Source organism: Doryrhamphus excisus, linkage group LG9, assembly GCF_037039965.1.
Source record: "Doryrhamphus excisus strain RoL-2023G ecotype Guam linkage group LG9, RoL_Dexc_Guam_v1.1, whole genome shotgun sequence".
Classification (NCBI taxonomy): domain Eukaryota; kingdom Metazoa; phylum Chordata; class Actinopteri; order Syngnathiformes; family Syngnathidae; genus Doryrhamphus; species Doryrhamphus excisus.
The window spans coordinates 16507950-16519671 of NC_136365.1; the positions used below are offsets into that span (position 1 = coordinate 16507950).

An 11722-nucleotide genomic window follows, 5' to 3' on the forward strand; every position below is an offset into this window, starting at 1 on the left:
ATGGGCATGCCCATATACGGTGTGGACATGCCCTCCACCAAGGTTCTCTGCTTCTCTGTTTACTGTGTTTGCTATGGCTGCCAGGTAATGTTTCATTCAAGTCAAGCATCAGGCAGAAGTGGTTGGAGTTGCTTGGTCAGAAGAGCAAGCTGTAAGTAAGAATTTATCAGTGATCTAACTAAGTAAGCGGTTGTCCGTGTCCGTGTGCACATACCTGCGTCTTACCTGCATGCATACAAAATTACAAGCTCACTGATGTCTGTAGTTTTATTATACAGTAAAGTCTCGTTATATTGATATCGGTTATATCAAAGTACTGCTTATTACGATACTATTTTCATGTCCCGGCAAATTTCTAGTCTTTTATGATATAATTAGTTCCGTTAGTACGATACCCGGTTATTATGATAATCCGGTTAATATGATGCCCTTTTCATCGCCCGCCAGCCAATTTGGTCTGCTTATATCGATACAAAAGCAGCTTAAATCAATCTTTGCTTAAGGATTTCAATACCAAAAAAGAACACGGCGAACGGCTGCTTCCAGTCAACTTTATTTTTCACACTTCCACCACCAGAGCACAGCACACACACCGATTCCCGCACTTCCTGGTTCACAGGTCATGCTCAACCCGCCCCACATAGCTGGCCAAACACATGCCTGCAACAGAAGAACCAACTGACATAGCATACACATCTATTCCAACGAAGACACAAGCGTACAAATACATGTATTTAATTGTGTTGTATTCAGATATCTTTTTATCGCTTGCAATAATCACTGTTTTTCATATGTACATGCTGGCGTTCGTGGTTTCTCTCGTGTGTATAGAACAATGTCGAGTGCATTATTGCCCACTTTTAATGCAGTTCGGCACAGGATCGGATATATCAACAGTCCGGTTATATCAATATTTTTTCCGACTCCCGACAATATCGATATAACGAGACTTTACTGTAGTTCATTTATTATCAATTCCTATACAGACAAAATTAGAAAGTGGGGCTTGGCAGTAGTCCGGAAGGAAAACATGATATCGCCCCTTGCCAAACTAGCCTAGTCTTCACAAAGCTTTCTAACATTACCATAAAAGCTACTATACAGACAATAAATAAGGCACTCAGGCTACATTTTAAACACACTTCCAATAAGCTACTGTGGGACCTTTGTGACCCATTTTAAATCAATGGCAAATAGTGTAGAATTTGCTCTCTTTCTCTTGTGCTGCAGCCAAACTGGGTCATTTGGATTTACCTCACTGAACTCCCATTATGACATCTGCTGATGCTGTGCAATTATCACGCCGTACTGCATACTATGTATACTTTATTTGACCTGTTGACAGACAAGCAACCCAGTCATGAAATGAAGAAATATTATCATTATGTGATCTCTTTGACTGCCTGTCCAGGGATTGATAATCCACTCTAATCCACGCAGGGGAGGACTTGTTTCAGATTAAAATGAATACACAACGAGTGTGTGAGGCTGAATGACTGCACTAGTAAGACTGGAATTCTGGGTCAGAATAGACCCACCTGGGGATCCCATCCAGATCAGTCACATTTAGTAAGTACCAGGGATGTCGAAATAGGGTAGACACACGTGTTGTACTGATGGCATTTTTATGACACAGAAATGATGCTATACTGTAGTAATATTTATTTTTTAAAGTACAATGGATAATATGTAAAAATAAAAAAAACAATAACTCATTTATAAAATGTACATAGACATATATAATATGCAATACATAATTTATAAAAATATGTCATTATTTTTTATGAATTATATAATAACAAAAATAAAACATTTCTACAGAATATTGGTCATTAGCACAGCATTGGGAAGAAGCAAAATTCTCATTGTGTAAATGCTACAACGTTACACATTTGACACCGTACCGTCAAATTATACAAGAAAAATGACAGCATTACTTTCATAAACTAATAAATAAATTCCAAATAGAATGGTAATTTATAGCATTTGTTAGCAGAAAACAAACACAACAAAAATAATTATGAACTTTTTCCTTTACATTTTCATTAAAAAAACACCCAATACTAATGTTTTAATGTTTAATTTGTAATCACAGCTTTCGTGCATCTTGATTTAAGTGTTTTTATAGCTTTTTCCAAAGCTGCATGTGTTAAAATTTACACTTAATATACTTCTACAAAATATACAACAAAAAGATGCCGAGATGCTGATTGACAAGACAAAATACCCAATAGCAACGCGGCGTGCCTTAGCGGGCGGGACTTCCTCCGAACGTGTTGCTCTGTTTAAAATGTCACCCTAACAACCGACCTGGAACTGGAACCTGAGCGGTCCAAACGGATCCTAAGTAAGTCGAGCCGGTGTCACCCATCATAGCAGTTTTTACCCGACATTATCAAACCGTGAGCTGCTACCAAGCGTTTGTGACAGCGAAAGAAAGCGTCAATCATTTTGCTATGGCTAAGCTAGGCTAGTTCAGTAGCCTGTAGACTGGTCTTGTCTAGCTAGTTACCGCCTCTTGTTTACAAACTGATTATAAGATAGATGTGTTATATTTGTAAAACAAACTTGCTATTCTTGTGGTAATTAATGTCATTTATTTTCCAGATAGTGTAGACTTATTATTGTAGCTAGCTAGCTAGGTTAGTTTACTCGCTCCGTGTGTTGTTAAGTGTTACTACGTGAATCTGGATGCTTCGTCTGCTTTTCTAACAAATGCATATTGTGAAGGTTTATTTCATTTATTTGCAGGAGACGGGATGGCAGGAACCGGCGAGGGAAAGAAAGAAGAAGCCGACTACAAGAGACTTCACAGTTTCCCCCTCATCAGGGTAGGAAACACAATTTATAGTCAATGGACGGATGTTGCACTGTCTCTTTAAATAAAGTAAGTGAGCTAAAGACACCGCTGCTAGTGATGCAGCTTGACCTTCTACATAGCATCTTTTGCTACACTATATATTGTACATGTCAAGTACTGTAGCTTAGTTCTATGGCTTCACTACACAGGAAAGAAACATTGTCATCAAAATTGCTCTCAAGGTTGATCTGTCTGTAATGGCCCCAGTATAAGAATATTATAAGAATATATTGATTTGTCCTTAGCACACGGACATGCCTGAGGAAATGAGAGTGGAGACTATGGAGCTGTGTGTGACAGCCTGCGAAAAGTTTGCCACCAACAATGAGGTATGTGTATTCTTCTGTATTTTATACAGAGTAGCCTGTTTTTTATGTTATACAAGAGACAATAAAATACACTCAACTGTCTAAATGTGCGTCTGTGTGTGTGGTGCAACATGATGCATATTACTGCATTATGTTATGTTTAAGGGCATCCCATTGCAGGATACTGGTCAGTTATGTGCATAATGGACAGGCCATGTTCAAAATGATTGATGATGATGAGTTGATTCTGATCATTAACAGATTACTCACAGCTTCACTTATATGCGTACTTGTCATCCAAGTTTGAAAATAAGTTTTTACACAGCTGACTTTGATTGTGATGCTGTGACTTAATACTTAAGTATTAAGTCCTCTTGAGGGTTCTGCTTTTGGGATATTCCACCAAAAGCCAAAGAACAAGCAAAATGTGTTAAACTGAGCTCTTTTGGTGCCCGTTTATATCTCGAGTGACATGTGCGATGCCATCCTAATCGGCAACCCACATTGCGAACAACTCTCAAAAACTCTTAAATTCTCAAATACCCTTGAAACTAACACAATTGAACAGTTGAACAATACAGTTTTATCCATAAACTAAATTATTCTGACAAAAAGGGTCGAAAGGTTTTCTGTTCTTTTGTTTTGTTTCTTTCTTTGCTCTGTACTTGGTAGCTTAGCAAATGTATAACTAGGTTCTCAAATAACCTGCTGAGTTCCATTTCAGAGCCTTTACTTTGAAGCCCTGTAAAACTGAACATATCGAAGTAAAGCAAGTTATTTATGAATTTCAGAAGATAGAACATAATTAAAATGGATTTGAATAAATCCACAAGGTCAATGCTGATTTAAATTGGAAATCTCAGCGACACTAGTGATTTGCATTAGCGATTTTACATGCCATGCATGATTACATTTCGAATACCTCCAAATATGATAATGAAATAGACAACTTGGATGTACTTTGCATGCTCAACAAGAGACAGGACTCGCACACTTAACATTTTGGCATTGGCTCCACCTATAGGAATATTTAATTAAATCCCAGCCATTTCCCAAAAGCGTCCCCTCTTGGTACTGGCTATTTTTGGTCATTTTGACTGACTATTGTGCCATTGGGCTATATAGACATGGTATATACCATGCCCATAAAAAGGTTACTCTCATTTTCCATCAGAAAAATGTGTTTTTTTTCCATTCTTTAGTTATGAGTAGTAGAACATAGCTAAGTTCCAACAAAATATCAATCCACAACAAATAACAGGGAAAAGATCCAAGCATAACTTTCACTTTGACAGAAATTTAGCCTTTTTTTTAGCCAAATGTCTAAACACAAAAATGGTTGTTGTACATGAAATAATAATTTTTTTTTTTAACGAATTAACTATTTTTAATTTTTACATTTGCAACCTTCAATGCATAATCCCCTTCACGCAACACAGCTGCACAGATGCCTTTCCACTTCCTGGTTGCTGTTCCGCATGTGTATTTCAATGGGACAGATGCAGGCAGAGTTCTTATAAAATGCACTTCCTGACACCTTGTGGTCGTTTTTTCAGCTTCTACCGTAGAGTTGCATCATCATAATCATCTCTTTGTGCCTCTTTTGCAAAAAAAAAAAAAAAAAACGTCATTCAAGCAGTCTGCTTGAAAAAAAACCAACCCAAATACGTCTTTGGGAGTGAATGAGTTATTGAGATGACAAAAAAATCTCCTTCAGAATAAAAGCACAAGATTAAGACCCATGAGAATCACAGCACTAGAGGTTCTACTGGTAGAGGTTCTACCAGTTCATACAATGCAACAGGCTGTTTGGACACTTGCAGGGAAGCAAATCTGTTTCACAGTCCCAGCATCATATAGCATCTCTAGTAGACGTTATCCCTACAACGTTACTGATAGAGTAGCAGGAGTAGCACCATAATAGCAGGCACTTTTGGCGGCGGAGTGAAGGAAAAACTCCCTTAAAGGAAGAAACTGAACACAGGATGATAACCCAGCAGTTGCATGAGTATAATTTAGGAAAACTTAATTCAATTCTAGATTCTTTATTGTATTAGTCACTTATGCATGAATCTTATGTGCAGATGTAAACAGCATGGGAGAATTGCAATATAATCTAAATTAATTTTGATGTTTTGTTGGGGTTTTTTTTTTTTTTTTTACTTCTTGCCCGGCGACCTCCAGAGCGCCGCCAAAATGATCAAGGAGTCCATGGACAAGAAATTTGGCAGCTCATGGCACGTGGTGATCGGCGAAGGCTTCGGGTTTGAGGTGACGCACGAGGTGAAGAACCTGCTCTACATGTTCTTCGGCGGTAGCTTGGCCGTGTGCGTTTGGAAATGCTCCTAGCACAACACACACACACACTCACTGACACGTCTCTGGGCGCCAATTTAGGAGAAAGAACACCAGCTTCTAGTTAGACTCTGGCTGTCGTGGGTGACAACGCTGCTGAGGTGGATGACACAGCATCTCACCCTGTTGGAATCGTAGAGAAGAAGTGTTACATCTTAATAGCTTCCTGCCTTATCTTCCTTTCAGCTATTTCCTTGGTTTCAACTTTTCCAGCCGGCCAGGGTCTCCAAACTCCTTTCTCCTCTTTCCTCTGCAGGGAGCGTCTGGTGTGCATGTTTTTGGGCTTTTGTGTGTGTGTGCTGGTCACACACACACAAACGCACACCATTGTTGTTTTTCTTTTTATCTTACCAAACGTCATCACCTTTTGTGCAACAGTAAAATCTCCACGTCATGTCTTTTGGTACACTTGTCCTTTAATACAACTTTTTGATATTTTTTAAAGGTGTACATAGTTTGATGCAACTTTTAACAAGTGTCATCTTCTTACAAACGACCTGATCTACCTTTTTTTTTCTTGCTGTATAAAGGTGTTTGTTATAAGCTGTATGTATGTGTGCTTGCACTGGAGGACACTTGCAATGTGAGTCAGTGCAATGCAAGTATATAAGAGAAAGAGATAACTGATATAATAACACAAGGATGGATAATAAACTCTTAAAAACAGCATTTTTTACATCCTTCTATTTACTTTCCTATTAAAAATGAATAGTTTCTCTAGCACTGCAGGGGAATCATGATAGAGAAAGTGCATGGGAGGGAAAATGAAAAAGAAGTTACACAACCATGACGGTCGTTAGTTATTGCATCGAGCATGTTTGTTATCTAGTGTCTGCATTTTGAAAATTTAACAAGCGCATGTATACTTTACCAGCCAGAAATAACCAGCAAAGGCTTATGCACACCAAACAAGGAGATGAAACCCAACAATGATCAAAGTACCTGACAGTTGTGAAATGTTCAGTAACTGTGTGATAATTAGTGGCTTTGCTGTCAGCTTAAGTTCACATTCAGTTCACAACCCAATATTGCCACTAATTCAATTATTATTATTATTATTATTATTTTACCACCAAACACATTTTTAGTTGAGTCCAGTGTCCATTCAAGTCAATTATACGCAGATCTGCCTTGCCAAGTGGGGTCACCACCTCTCTATTACCTAACTGACCCATTAAAGCCTATTTTATACTATTATAACAGGTATCCTAGTTTAATTAGATGCAAGTTTTGGAGTAATATGATTCTTTTCAGTGAAAAATAACAAAAATTTTACCTGCAAAACTTCTGACATAACATGAATCAGCTGTAATATTTCAGTCATAGCTTCAATGAGCGGAGATGGATTACTCTTTTTTTTTTTTTCCCTCCTCCCCTGCCTCGGATTGACTTTGTGTTCTATGCCTCACGCCTTTGCGCATTTATAGAAAATGCATCGCCTTGCACAAAATGGGACCCCCCCATGGATAATTGAACCCTCTGCGTTCAGGGAGGGATTACACATACATAAACAGTGGACTCCAATTGAACTGATGTACTTTATCCAGAGTCGCAAACGACCCTAAGAATATAGCGTGTGTACAAAAGCAGTGTAATGCGTATTGATTGTGTCTTGGAAAAGAGAAGTGCCAATATCTGGTTGTTTACAGAAAGTCTTGCATCATGCCAGTCAGAAGGGCATTGTGACCCAGTAGTGTGGGTGCTGGGGGGGCACTAATGTTTACAGAATCAATATTGTGTACTCAAACATAATACAACCCTCAATCAGGTGTTATTATGCTCCCTATAAAGAACACAACACTACTCTCCTGCTTGTGTAGATCTATTATGATGACTAGAGAACTGCACTGTATCTGCACTTAAAGGTCTTGGTCTAATATTTGGTCTTTACTATAGCAATTCCACCCTCGACCATCTCTGTGTGGAGTTTGCATGTTCTCCTTGTGCATGTGTGGGTTTTGTCCGGGTACTCCGGTTTCCTCCCACATTCCAAAAACATGCTAGGTTAATTGCCGACTCCAAATTGTCCATAGGTATGAATGTGAGTGAGAATGGTTGTTTGTCTATATGTGCCCTGTGATTGGCTGGCAACCAGTCCAGGGTGCACCACGCCTCTTGCCTGAAGACAGCTGGGATAGGCTCCAGCACCCCCGGCGACCCTCGTGAGGATAAGCAGTAGAAAATGAATGAATGAATGAACTATAGGAACTCTTGATTCCAATAAGTCCGGTCACAGTAAACCTAGATCCTGTCCACTCCTGCCCCTGTTAACCCGCTGGCAATTTGACGTACCTCATTCATAATTCACACGCTCCCCTCTTTAAATATCTCCTCCCATCGCCTTCTATCGCCTCACTGTTAAATATTCATACTCGGGAGTCACACTCAAGACTCTGCTGGTTTGCAGTGAAAACACTTCATCCTCCTGCAGCACACTGCGCGCTGACACGTTACGTTAGGGGACATATCGCCGCTGATGGTAACATAGTGGGAGGTGGGGGAAGATGGGTGATTCGTTAAGACTACTTATTCTGCCTGACAAACATTACTTGCTTTAGACATATTTTAGAAGTACAATACAGGCCACAACACAACTGACTGTCCCAACCCCATTAATAGCCATGAAAATAAATAACATGCATTGAATGAGAAGGTGCATTTAAATATTTGGTCTGTACTGTACATGAATGCATCATAGTCCAAGCAGTCATGGCAAATGATGCCACTACTTGTGCCAGCCCGTGTCAAACTTGAACTGGACCGTCTCCACTTGCCCTCAGTGTCCTCTTGGATAAAATGTTTCTACTTACTCTCTTCAATAGCGTGTCTCTTATTGGCTTATGTGCTCAGTGGGATGAGGTTTTCACACACGTTCACGCAATACATTGGGCATTTTTGGTATGTTCCACATTAGGGATCGACCGATATGTTTTTTTTTCCGGCCGATGCCGATACCGATTTTTTTCCATCACCTTTAGCCGATGGCCGATTTTGCTTGGGCCGATATTTGTGGCCAATACTGCTTTTGCACCCTCAATTTATATGAAAAAATTACAATGATAACAAATATTACAGGTCTCAAGTTTAAACAAATATTTATTCATTCATTCATTTTCTACCGCTTATCCTCACGAGGATCGCGGGGGTGCTGGAGCCTATCCCAGCTGTCTTTGGGCGAGAGGCGGGGTACATCCTGGACTGGTGGCCAGCCAATCACAGGGCACATATAGACAAACAACCATTCACACTCACATTCATACCTATGGACAATTTGGAGTCGCCAATTAACCTAGCATGTTTTTGGAATGTGGGAGGAAACCGGAGTGCTCGGAAAAAACCCACACAGGCACGGGGAGAACATGCAAACTCCACACAGAGATGGCCGAGGGTGGAATTGAACCCTGGTCTCCTAGCTGTGAGGTCTGCACGCGAACCACTCGACCACCGTGCAGCCCTCATTTTGCCAATTGTACCTGAAATTGTCCCCTTATGGGACTAATAAAAATACTGTTTAATTATTTTATCGTACATCCCATGAAGGGTGTAGAGACTGATAGAAATGTGGATGTGTGGTTGTATGTAGGTAAATCTAACTTCCTAAGGCTTTAATAATCACGATGGACATTGAGTTGATAGTCGAGGCTTTTAGCTCAATGGCTGCCTGTGTTCGACTCTCATTCTACAGAATGTAGGACTGTCTGAATCAAGCTGGTTACAAGGCAAAAATTTCTGCTAATTTTCAAGTCATGGCCAGATGCCACTTTCTTCCACTCCGAATGACATATTCAGTTCAGTACAGTTCAGTGGCCTTACATACTGTGTCTTCATTCCAAACTTCTTTTCTGACTGAGAGCAGAGCGCTGTATCTTAGCAACCTTCTCAGCACCTGAGATAGATAGCGAGCGGAAGGAAGGAAGGGAAGTCACAGCAGTCTCAGAGTGTTTGCTGAGTGCGGGGAGCCGACAAAAAATGATAGGTGGTACAAGGAAAACAACTTAACACGATCCAAGGGCTAATTCTGGGGATGGGAGAGAACTGGAGCGAAAGTCCCAAAAGTCACCTCAGGATAGGAGTAGCACAAGAAAAAGAGCATCAGACCAGAACAGAGATGCATTTTTTATCTGAACATCTCTGGATTGCTTTCTTTTGTGGTGCAGAGAAACACAATTTAATATTAATGTGAGTGTGTCTGTGCGTCTTCCGTTCTGACCATTAGGGGTTGTCTTTCATAGTAAATTGAAAAGAATTCAGTCGTTTTTGGAGGAGATGAGAGTGAAACGATGAAAGCTGCCGGGTGGATGACTCAAGGCTTTAACGAGCTTGTTTACAATACACCAGCAAGGGACACAAGAGGAGGATGTTCCACAAAAAGACCAAAATCTAAGATGTGCACAGGGCATGGGAAGGGAAAAACAAATCATTAGCGCAGGGGAGAGATGTGAAGACGACAACTTCCTGCTGCGACGCCCAAGACCCCAAAAAATAAGAACTTGTCCTGTAAAATGTGATATTCAGGGCATGACACAGGCAAATATAAACAGGATTTTGATGAGGATGTGTGCTTTAATTGGAGTATAACAAGCTTGAGGCTCATCAAATATGGATTTCCATTCTCTGCGAGGGTTAACCAAGATGTTCCTCTGATTGAATATGCACCAAATGCCATAGAGTTCAACCACAAACTAGAGTGAAACAAGTATTGTGTTCTAAATACCCTGTAAAGACTATCCACCCATCCATTTTCTGGATGGAAGTAAAATGGAGTAACTTTTGGGCAGGATCATGGGGATCAATGAAGCATCAAATAACTGTTGAGCTGCTGTTAAATATGATTTAAATAAATGAATTAATTAAAAAAAAAAACATTGTATGGTCACATCACCTCGTACTTTGGTACGCAACAAAAATTTAATAAATTAATTAAATTTAAAAAATCTAATTAAAAAATAATCAAATTATATTAAAAAAGTAGGAAGTGAACAAATGTAACAGTTACTCATTGTAAAAGTACCAGATGGAGGGGTAGGATTTAATAAGCTTTGCTTCTTCCTACTCCTTTTGGACATGTAATCTGATGCATGTTCAAATGAAATAAAACCATTACCATTAATAAATAAAAAACAGTCATGTGCCATCAGGGTAAGCAAAAAATGTTTTTATAATTAATCATCATTCATCGATTAATTCTACGCTACATCAACAGATGTTATTCATGGTTAAGTTGTTCCTAATAAATTCCAATGAGCATTGGCCAAGTTAAAAATTTATTAATTTTAAAATTTTGGACATGTACTCAATTGTAATCTGATGCATGTTCAAATGAAATAAAACCATTACCATTAATAAATAAAAAACAGGGTAAGCAAAAAAAGTACATTGTTAATTCATTCATTTTCTACTGCTTTTCCTCACGAGGGTCACGGGGGGTGCTGGAGCCTATCCCAGCTGTCTTCGGGCAAGAGGCGGGGTACACCCTGGACTGGTGGTCAGCCAATCACAGGGCACATATAGACAAACAACCATTCACACTCACATTCATACCTATGGACAATTTGGAGTGGCCAATTAACCTAGCATGTTTTTGGAATGTGGGAGGAAACCGGAGTACCCGGAGAAAACCCACACATGCACGGGGAGAACATGCAAACTCCACACAGAGATGGCCAAGGGTGTAATTGAACCCCGGTCTCCTAGCTGTGAGGTCTGCGTGCTAACCACTCGACCACCGTGCAGCCCAAATTGTTAATATTTTACCTAAAAAACAACAATAATAGGTCTGCTTTCATCAATGATTAAGGGAATTAAAAACATTTGGAGGACTGAAATCAGATGATATTTACATTTTTATATTAAAAACCAATAATCAAATCACAAAATAGTTGTTGATTTATTTGCGAATTAATCATCATTCATTGATTAATTCTATGCTACATCAACAGATGTTATTCATGGTAAAGTTGTTCCTAGTAAATTCCAATGAGGTTTGGCCAAGTAAAAAAATTAATAAAACAAATACTTAAATTATATTAGAAAAGCAGGAAGTTACTGATTACTAGTTACTGATGTGCGATCAGGGTAAGCAAAAAGAGTAACAAATTGTTAATTCATTCATTCATTAATTCACTCAGTGAATTAATCATCATTCATCGATTAATTCTATGCTACATCAACAGATGTTATTCATGGTTAAGTTGCTCCT

The 11722-nt window shown here is 39.2% G+C and overlaps 1 protein-coding gene across 2 annotated transcripts; it reads left to right on the plus strand.

Moving 5' to 3' along the window:
- The first annotated feature begins 2237 nt into the window (after nt 1–2237).
- Nucleotides 2238–6580, plus strand: LOC131130091 (dynein axonemal light chain 4). Of its 2 annotated transcripts, XM_058074223.2 has the most exons (5): nt 2238–2347; nt 2752–2831; nt 3106–3189; nt 5353–5451; nt 5566–6580. In XM_058074223.2, exons 2-5 carry the CDS (start codon nt 2760–2762, stop codon nt 5659–5661), a joined length of 351 nt encoding a protein of 116 aa, XP_057930206.2. In that variant the 5' UTR covers nt 2238–2347; nt 2752–2759; the 3' UTR covers nt 5662–6580. The 2 variants fall into 2 exon arrangements, with proteins under 2 accessions (XP_057930206.2, XP_057930216.1); XM_058074233.2 differs by having other exon boundaries at nt 5353–6571.
- Nucleotides 6581–11722: the final 5142 nt, after the last annotated feature.